The sequence below is a fragment of the Punica granatum genome, chromosome 4, assembly GCF_007655135.1.
Source record: "Punica granatum isolate Tunisia-2019 chromosome 4, ASM765513v2, whole genome shotgun sequence".
Lineage (NCBI taxonomy): Eukaryota > Viridiplantae > Streptophyta > Magnoliopsida > Myrtales > Lythraceae > Punica > Punica granatum.
This window is the reverse complement of record NC_045130.1, coordinates 152,246-170,797: the sequence shown is the minus strand read 5'-3', so window position 1 is coordinate 170,797 and position 18,552 is coordinate 152,246. Positions and strand designations below refer to the sequence as shown.

Genomic DNA, 18,552 nt, shown 5'->3' with positions numbered 1-18,552 from the left:
AGAGCTACCTACAGCCGAAGAATCCTTTACCGCCAGTGCCACTCAGATGTGGGATCGAGCGTGAAAGGGTGTCAACACTCAACAGAGAAGATATATCATCTCATGACGAAATCCGGTTGTCCAAATATGAGTACACCAGTTGTAAGCGGGCAAGACGTCGAAAACAAAAGTTGATTGATAAATTCTTAGGGGCTCGTACCTGCAGCATCCATACACATCGACAAAAGAGTCGGATATTGACATCACGTACACCTGTGAGATTTAATTTACCAGAAAATCAACACAGAATAAATTAGTTGAGACGGGAGAGAGACATTGACAGACAGAGAGAGATTGGTCGATCAATCGAGCCTAGCTACAGAGGTTGGGTATGCAGGCCCCGACTTCTTGGCTCTGCTGTTCCTTCCAAATCCGCCCTGTCACTCGGAGCTTCAGCTCTTTCCTGTCACCTCCAGAGAAGAAGAGGGCCATGTTTCGCTGTATAATGAGCCCATCGTGGCTGTCCCTGACCTTCCTATGGCTATCTCTCACACTCCGTGGCGTCCCCTCCCATATGAGTTTTCGCCCATTTCCGCCCACCTCTAGGCTGTAGCTGTAATTCCGAGCCTCCGTCTCGTCCCCCATGAAACGAAGAAATGCCATATACACAGGAGCCATCCCGAGCTGAAACGCTTCAAAATGGAGGCAAAAGTATTGCCCAAAGCAGTGGAACACCTTAAAAAGTTAACATTAAAAGAAGATCATTTCAGAGCTAAAACTTCACAGATCCTTCTCATGTGCAAGTTGAGTTTTACATATACATACGGAAAAAATCATGAATAACCCAAACAAAAGAAAAGAAGAAGAAGAAGAAGAAGAAGAAGAAGAAGAAGAAGAAGAAGAAGAACATGAGAAATTTAATGAGGAACACTGAATCAACGGATTGTGAGGATTTAAAACTAGAACATACTAGGAGCACCAATGTATATAAAGTGTGGTTTAACAAAATCGGTCAAGATTCTGCGTTATCATGGCTACTAATTTCTTACAAACTTCAAAAAGCAGTAGGCGTACGTATACTCACAGTTAACATCCATGTTGCATTTTCTACTTCACGGGGATTTGATTTCACATATCGATGGTTGAAAGTACATCCTGAATGCATGTCCACTTTGTGATCATCCCTCAGGTGAGCTACAAGAAAAGGAATGTCTCCAGTGACAGAACACTCGGATCCAGCGTATGGGCAAGTGTATGGCCTGAAGTTACAGAGTGTCTCATGCTTTAGTTTGCTATAGTAAGGGAAGATCTCGGGGCATCCAAGAGAGCAGTACTTGCAAGGCAACTCGAGCGACTCCGCTACCTTCTCCAGTGCAAGGCACCTTATGTCGCCGAGCTCCTGTCTGCATGTTGGACACCGATTGTGTACACGTGTTTTACAAGTTGAACAAAGCGTATGCCCGTTGTGGCACTGCATATAGAAAATTTCTCAGGTTAAGAAGAGTCTTAAATCATTTGGGGCATAACAAATGATAAATTAGGACGAACCCAAGCAACTTTGAAAACCTCCTAGCTTCAAGGGTCGTGCACTGAAGCAATGAAGGTTAGAAAGAGTAACAATGGGTCAATCAAATCTTCAATCAATCCCAGAAAGAATGGTGAGTTACTTAAACGAAAGAAATAGTGAGTTGCTAGACGAATACCGTGTGCCAAGCAACGCAATGAAAGATTTCCACTTTTGGCCCAAAACGATGGCAAGGTTCAGACAGGTCAATCAGACAACACAGACAATACCATTACATACGAAACATCCTCCACCAACGCCGCCTTTTTTTCCAAATCAAAGGCAGCGCTTCCTATTTAGGCTAAAAATCTCTCGAGAATGATCTCTCTCTCTCTCTCTCTCACACACACACACACAAACAACACAAATGGAAAGAAATGATGCTTCTTTTGATACATTAATAATCCCAGAATTTGAGCTCGAAACCACAGCCGAGCCGAGCCCTTCCTCATCAGATTTAAAAGAGAATCTTCTTCGACAGTTAGAAGGACGCATATATAGCGACAAACAAGCATGACAGAATTGCACCAAAAAAAAAAGTGGGGGGAGAGAGAACATTATTTACCTACCTGGTAAATTGGGGGATACATGGAATTTGTGCAAACTGGGCATTCAAGCAATTCGTGGACCCGGGCGGTGCTGGGGAGAACCGTTGGGGAGGCGATATTGCTATTGGGAGGCTTAGAAAGGAACTGGGGCTGGGCATTATGATGATGGTGGTGAAGATGGTGGTGGTGGTGGTGGTGGTGGATCTCATCTTCCTCCGTCCCGTCGAGGGACGTCACGCATTCAATACTATCCGTTTCCATCTCTATTTGCAGCTCAAGCCCAAACAGCGAACGTCAGGGCTAATAATTCTGACGAAGAATCTCCGTCCCCTCCTCGATCCTTACATGAGGGAAGAGAGAAGGCACCGATTGCGGCATGAAAGGAAGACAAAAGCTAATGCGATTGCAAACAAGGAGCGAAGGAAGGGGAAGAAGACGAAGGGAAGGGGGACTCGATTGGCCGAGACAAGGAAAGATTTTTGATTGAATCAAAAGCCAAAGGGAGGAAAGGAAAGGAAAGGGAATGAAGGAGGCCGGCCGGGGGACCTTCTCTCTCTCTCTCTCTCTCTCTCTCTCTCTCTCTCATTTCAAAGAAGAAGAAAGAAGGTGCCTTTCTTCATTGCGAGAGAGAGAGAGAGAGAACGGATCCGACGGTAGACAGGCACACATGATGATGACGATGATATATCATTGTCTTTCACAGAAAAGAAAAAAAAGAAAATTGTTGGGAGGGTAGAGAGAGAGTATAGAGATTTGTTAATTGTTGTTATTATTTGTTTGTTGTTGTTAAGCAAAGGTTGATATCGATATGATAGGCGAGGAATAAGTAGGCAGACTGATACAATAAATAGATAGATCAGAATCATCAAATCAGTATCATCTGGTGCACATCCAGATAATCCGAGTGTTCTAATTATAATTTTCTTTTTTTCATCTGTCCCTTTTGTTTTTATTTTTTAATGTTAATATTAATGATTCATTTTTTATTCATTACATTGGGTACAAACAGTATTTCATTTGTGATCAATACTTTGTATGTAAACCCAAATCTTTATTCGTAATATATATTTAGGTTAATAACTAAAAAAACAAACACAAAATTTTCACATTTTAACAATTCTGACACGATTTTTTTTGTTTAACCTAAAAATGCACAAATATTCGATTGGATAACAATTCTAGCACGACATCAAATTTGCAGTTATTTTGGACGGAAATTGCTGAATTATAGGTCGAGTGGAACCCACCATATTTTTTAATAATAAAATAATTTCAAAAAATAAGAAAAAAAAGAAGCAATTTGGGGGTTCTCTCGATTCCGACTAAATCGAGGTACCCAATTTTGCTTCTTTTTTTTCTCTTTTGATTTCTTTTTTTGACTCTATGAAATAATTTAATTATTAAAAAATATGATGAGACCCACTCGACCTATCCGTAAGCAATTTTTGTCCAAATTAATGAAAAATTTGGCGCCTACTAAAATTGTTATCAAATCGAAACTTTATATATTTTTAAATGAAAAAAAAGTTCGTACTAAAATTGTTAAAATGTGAAAAATTTGTGCTTTTTATTATTATTAACCCCATATATTTTTTTGCTCGAAAGTAATGATATTCATTCATTACGAAAGGAATACACGATAAAATGCTGAAGAAATAAAAAATAAGATCAGAAAATGAATGGAGTCCTCCAAGCAAACTACATATGAAAGTAGATGATAACACCAAGCAAATAACCACAAGATACATGCAGCAGAAAAATCGAAGTGCCGATTGAATCCTCTACCGTCCCACATCTACCGTTGTAGAAACTAGGGGGAGGGCCTTCAAGTCATAATTCATGTAGATCTTAGTCATATGATGTCGATATTTTGAAAAAACTCAGAGCAAAGCAGGAAGGGCCTTGAGCCATACTTGCACATAAGGGACCCATCACAGAATCAGGTCGACATATCGTACCAAAAACCAAGTCGGGGAAGACACTTAGGAGCCGACCAATCCGGCTGAGTCAAGGAGGGCGCCATAGAGTCGACCAATCCAGCCATTGGCATACCTACAGCCAATCAATTTAGCGTAGCTGGAGAAGGCACTTGTGACAAGAGAGACAAAAGTCAAGAGTAACCCAAGATGATGTGACTTCAGTCGCTTTTGTCACCTGCCCCAGACTAGATTACTTGCCCACAGAGATCGCTGGCAGGGTCGGACCGCTTCAAAGACCTCTGTCGTGGGTGGTGGTCGGCGGGGGCGACCACACAGCCCCCCGATTTCTCCCCAGTTTTAGAGATTTCCTCCAATCTCTGAAATCAGGCAAAATCGAGGAGGCCAAGGGCGCTCCGACCAACCATCTCCTCTCTACCCCGACAGAGGTCGTCGGCATGGTACGACCCTCCCAACAACCTCAATCGAGAAGGTGGTGGCCGACGGAAGCACCCCCAGCCCCTAGTCGTCGGCCCCCTTCTTTTTCAATTTTTTTAAAATTTTCAGAGATTTTATTATTTTCTCTATTTTTAAATTAAAATTATTTTTAAAATTATTTTTTGGACGGAAAATTAGGTTTTTAAAGGAAAAATGGACGGTAGGACTAAAAGGTTAAGAATGAGAATGACAAAAAATAAAGGTTTAAAACGAAAATAATAAAAGCGTTAAAAGGTTGAGGATCTAAATTACCTTTTTGATAATTAAAAAATAATCAAAAATATTTATTTACAAAATATTTAATAAAATATAATAATATATTTATTTACAAAGCTGCAGTGCGTCTTTAGGGCATGATAATATTTATATACTGAAAAGACTCATAGTGGTATAATTTTGTGCTTTCAAACAGCACATTGAAAAATAAAAATAAAAATTGTGAGCCACTAATATGTTATATGTGCGTACAAATATATTTTTCTATCCATCAAACCACTTTTGTCACTTGTCTCTCCCATTTTTCTTCCTCCCTCTTCCTGTCTCTTCCCTCCTCTCTCCACCTACAAGTTCGGCATCTAAACAATTTCTTTCTTTTTTTTCCTTCTACAACTATTCTCCTCGTTAACTAATAGTATTTCGATAATTTCATAAATTCAAAAATAAATATACTCACATTTCAAGCAATAATACAAGTACTGTAGATTATAAAAACCATCTCTAATGCGAAATTATATGCATGCCACGTGTACCGTGGGTTACGTCTTATTATATATATATATATATATATTACAAAAGGAAATAGAGAAGTGCTTCGGGTAACATTCAATTTCCTATTTTTCTCTCTCTCTATCTTCTCTCCCTCTCCTCTCTCTCCTATATTCCATGTTAAACTTTCTTCTCTCTCAACACCTGTGACTTATCCAATTACCAATTTTTTAAAATTTTTGCTAAATACATAGAATTCACTTTACATTGTTCGATATTGAAATAATTCATTAATATTTTAAAAATATGATAACCGATAATAAACAAAGAATAATTTATATTGCAATACATGTTATTTGTTGAACTGAAAGCTTAATTTCATTCATTACTTGATCGTGTACATATACTACCGATTACAAGAAAAAAGAGGAAAGAGTTCTATTGCCTAATATGTATGTAACTAATAAGGCTAGTTAATATACATGATACAATATATCCCGCTAATCTCGGCAATGTATAATATACCCCGTAATAATACACTAACTACAATATATAAATTTTTAAGTTGACATTATTTTCACTTTATGCGTAGCACGAATCATGTTCTTGTATATATACATTAGTCATAGAGTCCGTGTTGGATGAGATAAAACCTAATTCTTTTATATTTTTATTATAAAAAATATTGTTATAAACTATTGAAAATAATAATTTAAAATCAATAACAGTATCTATTAGATATGTGACTAATAGTAATATTATTTCATGAATAAGATAATGAAAAATTAGTACATTAATACATATAAAAGAGGCAATTTGAAAAGAGATTATGCATAAAATATAAAAGAAAAATTTTAACCATGTTACTTCGTGTCTTACACCAACTACGTACATTAATTGGAGAATTCAAAAATTTTACAAACGTTACATGTGAGAAAAAATGTTGAAAAACTCACCTTCAAGTCTAAGGTAGACGTACCAAATAAAGTTGTGTGTGTACAAAAAATTAAAGAATTCACATCTAGTTGTGGCAATATATTTTTTCAGAGCCAAATTTGTGTGTCTGTTATTTATATATAAATAACACATCATATATATCTATAAAAGAATATATGATATGATTTGCTTTTTGAAAAGCAAATATGATCTTACGTGATTTTTTTTATCCGGAACTTTTCATAAAATATTTTTAATTTAAAAATAAAAAAATTAAGAAAATAATGATTGGTCCCATAAATCTATATCTATATGCTCTAAAAAATTTAAAAATTCATCTTCTAAAAAGTTCAAAATATCGAGAAAATGACGAAAGTCCTACAAATATATGTTTATATGTTTTAAAAATTTTCAGAAAATAAAAATTAAAAAATTCGTTTTATAAAAAAACTAAAAACACTGAGAATAATGAGTGATCCACAAATATATATTTATATCATTAAAAATTGAAAAATCATTTTCAAAGAAAGCTAAAAAATTGAGAAAATAATGTTTGATCCCACAAATCTACATCTATATATTTTTTAAAAATTAAAACCTTATTTTAAAAAAACTAAAAAATCAAGAAGGTTCCATTCAAAAATTGATCATTCTTAGGCTATTTTGCCAGACCCAGCTTCGCTCCGCTTTATATTATACTTGTCGTGGAGCCCGTGCCTTGCACATGATAGATCATGATAAATTTTTTTAACAATTTTTAACAATATAAATTAAAAATTAAAATTAAAAATAAAATAAAAAAGCAAAGAAAATTTCATTAAAACACATTTTTTTTTGCTCAGTAACATATAAACTTAATTAAAAATAATTTACGAATATGTATATATATATATATAAACATATATACAAACGTAAATAGAAACGTGTATAACATATATATATATATGGATATATATGTCTGTGGAATTATATATGTGTGTGTGCAAACAATATATAGAAACGTATATAATATATATATATATATATATAATTACGGAAATATATATGTGGGTGTGCAAAGTTCAAACAGTTTTCAATTTAATTTAAAAGAATTTTTCATAAAAAACATATAGGGAGACCTAGGAAAGAGAAAAAAAAAAAAAAGGTTGGCATTGGTTTATCACGATATTCATATTTATGAGACCGAGAATTTGAAGCGAAAAACATGGGCAAGGCAACAACTAATTTTTTCATTATCTGTTGCTCTATTCCACCCTAGCTTTCTCGAACCATCACGCCCCAGCTATCTCCGAGGTTAGTCATTCGAGCTATTCCATCATGACTCAGTATATCTAATTGTTTCTAATTTGAGACAGAAAGCAAAAAATTGAAACAAAAACGACAATAATTGAACAACTCATCTTGCGTGCGAGGAGACATACTTTTTGAGAGCTTGCATCCTGTGATAGATGTATATTCTTTGAGAGCCGAATAAGTCACTATTTATTTGAGCTATGCTTCCTATTTATAACATATTTGATTTCTCAAAATCAAATATGATGATATAGATATCTATAAATTATTTACCTAATACTCTTAAGAATTAAAGCAATAGATTATGATTTGTTTATGATTATGTGCGTTGTTTCAGTTAAATCCTAAATATAGCCACGTACTATATGATTTGTTTATGTAATCTACTTTTTAAAAAGAAAATATCATTTATTTTTGCAACCGAAAAAAACTCACCATGTAGACTGAGGATAAAATTAATAGGTCAACAGACATAGCTAAAGAAATTTTCTTTGAGGACCCCATGTAGACATAGATAAATAAAATATATGTAAGTGTAAAAAAAAATGTCTAATTCATTAATTGATGAATTACATTAACATGTAGGTACATGTCGCACCAAATCATGAAAGACAAAAGATATTTTACAAGATATCATAGATCGATAAAGATATTTTTAATTTATGATAATTCATTAATTAATAGTTTAAAAATTTAAAAAACTCAAAAATTTAAAAAATTTCATTTTGAAATGAACCGTTCTGAGGCCATCTGGCGGGATCACATCGATCATGCTTTCTCATATATATATATAGAGAGAGAGAGAGGGAGAGAGATATAGATATATGAATATATATATATATATATATGTCTCTTGGGCTTGAGTTGGGACCGGATTTTGGTTGGGTTGGGTTGGGTTGGGGTTCTGTTTAGTGCCACCAGTCCACTCCCTTCCATAGCAGTGCATTCCATTCCCTCCCTAGCTCGTCCAGCATGCACATTGGTTTTTGTTTTGGGGCTCTCTGATATCCTGTTTTTTTGGTCCACTTGATCTGTAGGGCTATTGGACGAAGATGTACGCATGGCAAGGCTGGTTGAACCAAGAAAGGAGAGCTTCTGGGCATTATTAACTCTGTCAAGTGATGTAATTTAAACAAAAGGGAAGTAATGAAAGAAGAAGCATCTCTAATTTCGTTGATGAGTTAGGGATGAGAAAGAAAGGAATATCTCTCCTCCAATTTCTGGTACCCCAATCAATTTCGTCTGAAGGAGATGGAGATGCGTATTAACGTCTGAAGAAGATGAGACATTTGTGGCAAGCTAGGCTTAATTCAATTCAATCCAATCTATTGTACTTGTGCCGCTCTTCTTGTGCATGCGTTCCAATGCCAGCTGCTAGCTGCCTGCAAACGCCTTCGCTGCTGCTTAAAACAAATCCCTCCTCCTCCAACAAAAACATTTTTAAAAAATAACTTCTTGTAAATCTATATAAGAATATAGTAAAACCAGCGATCAAGTGGTTCCATGGTCTAGTGGTCAGGACATTGGACTCTGAATCCAATAGCCCGAGTTCAAATCTCGGTGGAACCTTTTTTTTTTTCCTTCTAAATAAATTAACTATTTCGACCCCAAAAGATCGAGTTTACATCAATTTGGTCAAGCGGTGATTTTTTACATTAGTTGAGTCCCCAACTAAGAGGATTTAGTTCAATTGAATCCCTTTTGTATCAATTGAATCCTTTATGTATCGATAGTCCTTCTACGTTTCAATTTTGTCCTTATTGACACCAATTAGATCTCTCGTCATCCTACCGTTAACGTCCCAAAGTACTAAGAGCAAATATTGAGTGAGTATTACTCATCTACTTGGATGTGTAACACCCAATTAAGATGTCGAAAAGTGAAAAATTGACCTAACAGATTCTCACTTATAAGCATTTTGATTAGTTATTACTTATCCAAGTTGATGAGTATTACTCATTAAATATTTAGTCAAAGTACTAAACATCAATATAGTCTTTCCCTCCCATTTTCTCCTCTTTCTTTTTTCCTCTTTATATCCGTATATCCAATCTTCCTCTTTTGTTTGTTGAACGTTTAAACATAGCCTGAGCCCCTTTGATCATCCTCTCCTCTGCTCGACCTAGAACCATCTGCTCAACCCCAGAACACTCTCCTCGATCCCAAAACCCTCTGCTCGATCCTAAAACCCCAAATCACATGCCAATCAGCAACCTGTTGGCCCTTTTTCTATCAACACAATGAGATTGAGAACTAATGAATGTCCAAACTACTAAATGTAATTCGTGAAATCTAGTTTGTTGTCGGATTTTGGGGAAGGGTGAAAAGCGACTTCTAATCTCTCTGTAAAGAGATAAAACTGGAAAACCTCTTTTTCTCTGTAAATATTGAGCGAGTATTACTCATTTACTTGGATGTGTAACACTCAACTAAGATGTCGGAAAGTAAAAAATTGACCCCACAAATTCCCACTTATAAGTATTTTGATTAGTTCTTACTCATCCAAGTTGATGAGTATTACTCATTGAATATTTAGTCAAACTACTAAACATCAATATAGTTCTTCCCTCCCATTTTCTCCTCTTTCTTTTTTCCAGAACCATCCGCTCAACCCCAAAACACTCTCCTCAATCCCAGAACCCTCCGGTCGATCCCAGAACCCCAAATCGCATGCCAAGTAGCAACTTGTTGGCCCCTTTTCCATTAGCACAATGAGATTGAGAAGTGATGAATGTCCAATCTACTGAATGTAATCGACTGGAGACGCTAGGAGCAAGGTCATTCGCGAAATCTAGTTTGTTGTTGAATTCTAGGGAAAGGTGAAAAGTAGTTTCTAATCTCTCTGTAAAGAGATAAAATTGGAAAACATTTTTTCCTTTCAAAACCCAAGTGGATTCTTTTGGTAATGCCTTATGTAGAAGAACTATGCGTATTAAAGGGATTCACTCAATAAAAGTAGACAATCAATAAGGAAATATACTTCATTAAATAAAAAAGATATATACAATGATGGAATTGCAACCTAATGAGATAGAAATAAACAACTCAAATGAAATTACAGAAGATGGCCTACTATGTTTTCCATCGAGGCAGGCAGTTTAGGCTTTGAACTCAGGTATGAGGTCGCTTGTAGACAAAGTAGAATCAATGCAACCATGTAGACAGGGGCGAAGCCAAGATTTCTGTCGAGGGAGGGGGGCAAAAATATTATAATAAATATAATTTTAGGGTAAAATTCTAAAAATTCAAAGTTCAGGGGGGCAAAGGGGGCAAAAATGTTACAATAAACATGCTTTTGGGGTAAAATTTTAAAACATTTAAAGTTCAGGGGGGTAATTGCCCCCTGCTAATATGCTAGCTCCGCCCCTGCATGTAGAGATGCTCTGAGTGAATGGCCGTGGGATGATGGCGAAACCTTCTGTCAACAAGCCGATGGAGTTGTGATCATGTTATTGAGGATGTAATTTTACCACTACACACTTGTGAACTTGAATCGTTGACGAGATCACCCTGCTGCTACAAGCTCGAGTTATCTAACTTACTCCTACTCCTAAGGATAAAAGCTCGTCTGAGCTGAGAGATCTGCAGAGATTATGTTTGTTGAATGAGTTATATGTTAATCTTTAGGCATCTTCTGATATTTATAGATTTTTCTCCTTCCTTGACGATAACAAAACCTCTTCTCTGATCTTGAGAACGTGGGCTCCTTGTTATTAAACTACTTTTAACCATCATCTTATCTCCACGTGATAATAGTCCACCTTAGATAAGCTTTATCTTCTCGATCTGTAACTGCTCAGTAGTCGTGATTTAGAGACCACGTCGTGACTGCCCAAAATCTGAAGCAGTTATGATTCGGACATGGTTTCGTCACCAGTTAAATTCTAGAAGTCAGTTAGTCACAAAATCCGAGTCATGCAGCATCATGCATAGTTACGTTTAGATTCGGTCTATTTACAGGCTTAGAATCTGAATATGTCCATTGTGCCAGAAATGATGTCGTTCTTCTGGTGTTCTACTAGTATTACGTCGATCCCTAAACTTTTATAAATTATAGGAATGCCCTCGACACGTGTAATGACATGATTGAGCCAGGTGGCGAGTCTCTGAAAATTAATTTATTTCGGTAACAGAGTCGCAGTAACCATGCATCCGCGAGGACCAGTAGGACCAACATTCTTGGAGAAGAGGAAGAGGTAGCAGAGGAGGAAGGACATGGAAATGAGAACTGAGGAGGTGGCACATGAAAGGGAGAATTAGAGCACGTGATGGTTAGGCCTCGGGGGAGGAATAGAGGACTTGCGGCGGAGGCAAAGAAGGTGAAGGAGGAGATCGGAGGCTGAGACGACGGCGATCATAAGAAGGTGTTGTCAGTCGGGCCCGTCTCTTCTTTGAGTCTCCCTCGTTAATAGGGGTGCTTGGACTTTCCATGGGGCTGGCTCTACTTTTGCCGTCCTCCTTTTCTACTATTGTCTTATTAATTCATTAGATTATAATTTTTTTTCTTTATAATCCTTTACTTTTGATGTAAGGATCATTTTGATGTAAATTATGTTTTTTATTAACTTTTGATGGTTAATGGAAGGAAGGACCATTTGATGCAATCAAATTAGTCGGCCACCACTTCAAAAGTCAGGGACTTAATTGATTTCTCAATGACCTAATTAATTACTTAGAATGTATAAATGATATCAGGCGGATTCAATTGATGTAAAAAATCACTGAAAGACCAAATTGATGAAAAGTCAATCTCTTAGAGATGGAATAGTTAATTTACTCTTTTTTTTTCTTTTTTCAGATGAAAATCACTGGCTCCGTTACCTTTGCTCAGTTCGGTAGGAGCAACGAATTAGCCAAAAAAATATAAGAGTGTGTCTGCGTTCCATATACACACAAATACATCTATCTATTATCTATCCATTATATAGCCAAAGTATTTCAGGAGCAATACGATCGATTTCCATATTCTAGCAAATGAATTTGATATTTTCCTTTAAAAAATTCACATATAAAATAATAATAATATATGCAATTTACTTAACCATGCGTAAAAGTTAACTATGAAGCAAGTTTTACTTAACTATGAAGAAAGTACAAGAAGATTCTATTTTCTCCAATGTTAATTCAATCTTAGCAGTAGGGAAAATATTTATGTAGGAAGTTACTTATAGATCTCAAACGGAACAAATAAATAAAATAAAATAAAATAAAATATTACAAATTTTCAAATAACAGAAATAAAATCAAAATAACAAATTATTTTTAAAAAATATATAATAAAAATATAATAAATTAAAATTACTTCAAATAATAAAATAAAATAAATAAAAATGAGGAATGAAATTAAAGAGAGAGAGCATGGGTGATCAGAGAAGAGTGAAAATGCCCCTGCCAACCACCATCCCAGTAAGAGCCATGTTCTAAAAAATTGATATGTCAAGAGCTACGAAAAAGTCAGGTCAACAAAATTTGACAGTGTCAATTCAAAATTAATAGCTTGTCTAACATTTACAAAATTGAAAAGTTATATAGAATTTTTTTTTATAATTTTAGTTTTCGTACCAAAGTGATAGATTTTTAACCAAATATCGAAATGTTATTTTAATAAAAGATTCTGTACTAATTGTGCTGTTTTTCTTTATGTCAGCATAACTTTATCCAATTTGCTTCCATAATATTTGAAAAATTTACCCTGTGCATGCACTGATTATCAATTAATAATATATATATTTACTGGATTCAGTTTGTGCTTCGCTGCGACACAATACTAAATTTATTATTTCTAGTTTCAGATTATTATAACATTCGATCCAATTATATGATTTTTTATTTTCATATATATATATATATATGTAGATCATTTAAATTATTTATTTATATTAAATCTGACTGAGTAAATGTTATTGTTACAATTGGCCGTGTTTATATTATCTTCACATGTCGTCAAAATATTTTATTAAATTATACAATTTCATAGTTAGGTTTTTATATTGTATTCTGACGCGAAGTCTTACCCACTAAAAAAAATCAATTTCTCAATGGGCTTTAATTTTCTTTTTTTTTTTTGGGTAGATAATGAACTTTAACTTTTAGATGTTTTGTATTGAACAATGTACAATCCTAGTAATATGAATATCTTGCATGTAACTCATCCATGATTAAGTTGTTTATGGAATGCTAACAACGAGTTTAATCTATATAAGGGAATCTTAAATCAATAGGAAGATATAATTGAAGAAAAGGTTATTTCAATTTGAAAAAACTTAAGTCATGTTTTCCTAGAATAAATGGGCAGACATCTATATACAAGGTTTTTTTTTACCTTTTATAAAGGATATATATAGCTTGATTGTTCATATGAGCAAAGACGAAATTCCAATGATTTCATCCTACATCAAAATCACTAATTAGTACTTCACCGAAAAAAATAATTAATTAGTAAATATTTGGAAAGAAGAGAAAATGCGAAGACAGTGATTTTCTAAGATGTTTAGGGACCGTTTGGATTCAGAGTTGAAGTTATTTTGATTTTGATTTTGATTTTGATTTTGATTGTGGAAAATGACAAATGAGATATTATTATAAATTTGACTTAGGAAACGTGTGTTTTTGTTGTGTAGTGTATTGAGATAAAGTTAAAATTTTTGAATTGAAAAATATGTATTTTTATTATATAGTGTGTTGAGTTAGAATTAAAATTAAAATCAATCGTTTTTAATCCAAACTGGTCCCGATTTGATTGAGCCATTCATCCATCATCGGCATCGGCTGTCTCTTTCAAATCAAAACCACAACGAGAGAGAGCGAGAGAGCCAGAGCAGAGCCCCCCCGCTGCCCCCTTCATCCCTCTTCTTCGTCTTCCACCGCCATCGCTGCTAAAACCCTAGACTTGGACGGCCAGGCCAGCGCACTCCTTGCTTTAGGGTTCTCCCCTTCCCAGGAAGAAAGAAGGAAAAAAAAGAAAAAAAGAAAAGGAAGGAACCCTAGCCTTTTTCTTCTCTGGGTCAGTCTCATTTCAGTGTCGTTGCCATGGAGTGGAATCAAGAGACTCTCCAGTCCCTCTCCCAGTGCTTCCTCAATACTCTCTCCCCCTCCCCCGTTCCTCGCCGCCAGGCCGAGGCTTTCCTCTCCTCCGCCTCCGAGCAGCCCAACTATGGCCTCGCTGTCCTCCGCCTTGTCGCCGAGCCTACTGTCGACGATCAGATCCGCCAGGCGGCCGCCGTCAATTTCAAGAATCATCTCCGCCTTTGGTGGGCTCCTTCCCCCGCCGACACCACTCGGATTCTGGACCCCGAGAAGGACCAAATAAAATCCCTTATCGTGCCCCTCATGTTGTCCTCCTCTCCACGAATCCAGAGCCAGCTCAGCGAAGCCCTGGCCGTCATAAGCAAGCATGACTTCCCCCAGTCATGGCCCAACCTGCTGCCCGACCTCGTCTCCAATCTCCAGAAGGCTTCCGCCTCGTCCGATTATACCTCTATTAACGGTATCCTCGGCACTGCTAACTCCATTTTCAAGAAATTCCGCTACCAGTACAAGACCAATGATCTGCTGCTCGATCTCAAGTACTGCTTGGATAATTTTGCCAAACCCTTGTTGGACATCTTCCTTAAAACTGCCCAGCTCATCGATGTTGCGGCTGGTCCTGGTGGAGCTGCCGAGGCATTGCGCCCGCTCTTCGAGTCCCAGAGGTTGTGCTGTAGGCTTTTCTATTCTTTGAATTTCCAAGAGCTGCCCGAGTTTTTCGAGGATCACATGACTGAATGGATGACTGAATTCCAGAAGTATCTTACCTCTAGCTATCCTGCTCTCGAGAGTAGTGGCCCTGATGGGCTCACCCTCGTTGATGAGCTCCGCTCGGCTGTATGCGAGAATATTACTCTCTACATGGAGAAGAATGAGGAGGAGTTTCAGGGGTATCTTAACAAGTTCGCCACTGCTGTCTGGAGCTTACTCGGGGAGGTGGCCCAATCTCCTAGTCGTGATAGGCTAGCAATCACTGCCATTAAATTTTTGACAACCGTCAGCACGAGCGTGCACCACACCTTATTTGCTGGTGACGGGGTGATACAGCAGATCTGTCAGACCATTGTCATCCCCAATGTGCGTTTAAGGGAGGAGGATGAGGAGCTCTTTGAGATGAATTATGTGGAGTTTATTAGGAGGGACATGGAAGGGAGTGATCTTGACACCAGAAGAAGAATAGCATGTGAGCTTTTCAAGGGCATTGCGGCAAATTATAAGGCACAGGTCACTTCTATTTTGTCTGCTCAGATACAAAATTTGCTGAGCTCTTTTGCCACGAATCCAGATGCAAACTGGAAGGATAAGGATTGTGCGATATATTTGGTTGTTTCACTTGCAACCAAGAGGGCTGCTGGCGGTTCGGCGTCTGCCACAACCGATCTCATTGATGTTGAGCGCTTTTTCAACACAGTCATAGTCCCTGAGTTGCAGAGCCAGAGCATCAAGGAGTTTCCGATGCTTAAGGCTGGTGCACTTAAATTCTTTACCATGTTCCGAAATCACATCCCAAAGGGTGTTGCATTGGGGCTCTTTCCTGATCTTGTTCGGTTCCTCAGCTCAGAATCTAATGTTGTCCATTCCTATGCTGCAAGTTGCATTGAGAAGCTTTTGCTTGTAAAGGATGAGGGCGGAAGAGTGCGATATACCTCAGCAGATATCAGTTCAGTTCTTCTCCCGCTGATGAACAACCTTTTTGCTGCCCTGAGATTCCCAGAGTCTGAGGAAAACCAGTATGTAATGAAGTGCATCATGCGGGTCCTGGGGGTTGCTGACATTTCACAGGGAGTTGCTGCACCTTCTATTGCAGGGTTGACCTCTATTCTCAACGAGGTTTGCAAAAACCCAAAAAATCCTGTTTTCAATCACTATCTCTTTGAATCTGTGGCAGTTCTCGTCAGGCGAGCAAGTGAGAGAGATCCCTCTCTCATATCGACTTTTGAGGCAAGCCTCTTTCCCAGCCTCGAAATGATATTGGCCAATGATGTCACCGAGTTCTTCTCATATGCATTTCAGCTGTTGGCTCAACTAGTTGAGTTGAACAGACCACCAATCCCTGCTAGCTACATGCCAGTTTTTACGATTCTCTTGTCTCCTGATTTGTGGAATAGAAGTTCCAATGTCCCAGCACTTGTGCGTCTTCTCCAGGCCTTCCTTCAGAAGGCACCACATGAGCTTAACAGAGAGGAGAGGCTAAGCCTGGTACTGGGCATATTCAGCAGGCTCGTTGCATCCCCTAGCACAGAGGAACAGGGTTTCTATGTGCTAAACACTGTCATCGAGAGCCTCGATTATGGAGTCATTGCAACCTACATGGTTAACATTTGGCATGCTCTGTTTACACGTCTCCATAAAAAGCGAACTGTCAAGTTTCTGAAGTCCCTGTTGATATTTATGTCGCTCTTTCTGGTTAAGCATGGGTCGGTACACCTTGTGGATTCCATGAATGCTGTTCAAGCAGGCATCTTCATCATGATCTTGGAGCAGATATGGATTCCGAGTCTGAAGCTGATTACAGGATCAATTGAACTTAAGCTAACTGCTGTTGCTTCGACCAAACTTCTGTGTGAATGTCCAGTCTTACTGGATGCAACAGCTGCTCAGCGCTGGGGGAAGATGCTGGACAGCATAGTCATCCTTCTCTCACGACCAGAAGAGGATAGAGTGGAGGAGGAACCTGAAGTGCCTGACCTAGCAGAAAATGTGGGCTATACTGCGGCCTTTGTTAGTCTATATAATGCAGGGAAGAAAGAAGAGGATCCTTTAAAAGAAGTTAGGGATCCAAAGGAATTCTTAGTTGCTTCACTGGCTAGACTCTCTGCCCTCTCTCCTGGGAAATATCCCCAAATTATCGCTGAGACCCTTGATGCAGCAAATCAAAACGCACTGTTTCAGTTCTGCAACAGCTATAATTGCCCGCTTGTATGAGTAAGTTCGGACCGTAGTTCACTTTTTCAAGAAGTTGATCTATTTTGGTTTATTGAGGTATCTAGTTACATTTTTATTTTCTGCTACGAGTTGACGTAGAACCTTTTTTTTAGGCTAGTACCTAGAATTCAAGGAAGAGTGGATTTGGAAAGTTAGACAAGTCTGCCATTTTGGGGGAAATAATATAAGAAGTAATGATCTTCATGCCTGAGCCCTCAGTCAGCAGTGTGTTTTCGAGAATACACCGCTTGTATTGGATTAGCTTGATACTGTTGCATTGCAAACATATGTTTGCTTATCCATGTGGGCGATGCTAAGCTTTTAAAATGTGCTCCGTGTAGTTGGTGTGTCATTGAAGGCCTCCTGCTTCAGTTTTCTTGGTCTAAGCCTCTTGTGTGATGCTGGTCCTGGTTTTTTACTGTCTCGTCTAGTCTATCTAATGAGCATGTAATTGTGGAATTTCAGGATGTTCTGCTTGAAGCGGGAGGGTTTTATTGGGGTGCCAGGTCGGTCTTTCTAGCATGCAAATGAGAGCAGGTGGGAGGCGAGTCGAGGGACTTACAAGAGACGGAGATGGGTGTTTTTCATAGTCTTGATTTTGTTCGCATCATGCGGTGAATTCAGATGAGCACCTGAGTTTTCAGGGGTGGCAGTCCCAATGGGAGCATGCTGCTAGGGTTTTTGGTCCTCGTGGGTACGAGTCTCTGTCCATCCATCTTTATTAAAACTAGACCTTTTATGGTCTATAGAGTTTCAGAGCAACATCGTGATCATATTCGCTGTTTCTGCCCATGTGAGTCGAGAGAAGTGTGAATTTGAGATGGTCAGTAAATCCACATCGAGTTTGTAAACTGAATTTCTCAATTCATTGTCTGGTTGTCCGTCCGCTGATCCCTTTTCAGTTGCACTTTTTGTTTTGTTTTTTGAAGTTTTTCTTATTTGTGTTCATGTCTTCTGGACGATGAATGGCATCTCACTCTCATACCAACAACAACTGGTTGGATTTGCTGAAATATCTTTATGAGATTATGTTTACTCGAAGGATGAAGTGATGAGGCTCTTACATGAGCTCACGCCAACCCCCACCCCCAAAACACCCAAAAAACAATGTGGCCATGGAGGGAGTCGGAAGCGGTGAGATATTATTATTTCTTTTGTTGGG

At 37.7% G+C, this 18,552-nt stretch overlaps 2 protein-coding genes and 1 non-coding gene across 3 annotated transcripts; 2 read left to right on the top strand and 1 right to left on the bottom strand.

The window, feature by feature from the left end:
- Positions 1-155: 155 nt before the first annotated feature.
- Positions 156-2,704, bottom strand: LOC116205554 (E3 ubiquitin-protein ligase SINAT3). The gene is made up of 3 exons (XM_031538182.1): positions 2,113-2,704; positions 1,064-1,450; positions 156-714 (listed from the first exon to the last, which is right to left on the bottom strand). The coding sequence occupies exons 1-3, from the start codon at positions 2,350-2,352 to the stop codon at positions 352-354; spliced, it is 990 nt and encodes a 329-aa protein (XP_031394042.1). The 5' UTR covers positions 2,353-2,704; the 3' UTR covers positions 156-351.
- Positions 2,705-8,936: 6,232 nt separating this feature from the next.
- TRNAQ-CUG lies at positions 8,937-9,008 on the top strand. Its single transcript has one exon. It is a non-coding gene; the product is annotated as a tRNA-Gln (tRNA).
- A 5,181-nt stretch (positions 9,009-14,189) lies between these two features.
- LOC116203635 (exportin-2) lies at positions 14,190-18,431 on the top strand. The gene is made up of 2 exons (XM_031535454.1): positions 14,190-17,390; positions 17,856-18,431. The coding sequence occupies exon 1, from the start codon at positions 14,469-14,471 to the stop codon at positions 17,388-17,390; it is 2,922 nt and encodes a 973-aa protein (XP_031391314.1). The 5' UTR covers positions 14,190-14,468; the 3' UTR covers positions 17,856-18,431.
- Positions 18,432-18,552: the final 121 nt, after the last annotated feature.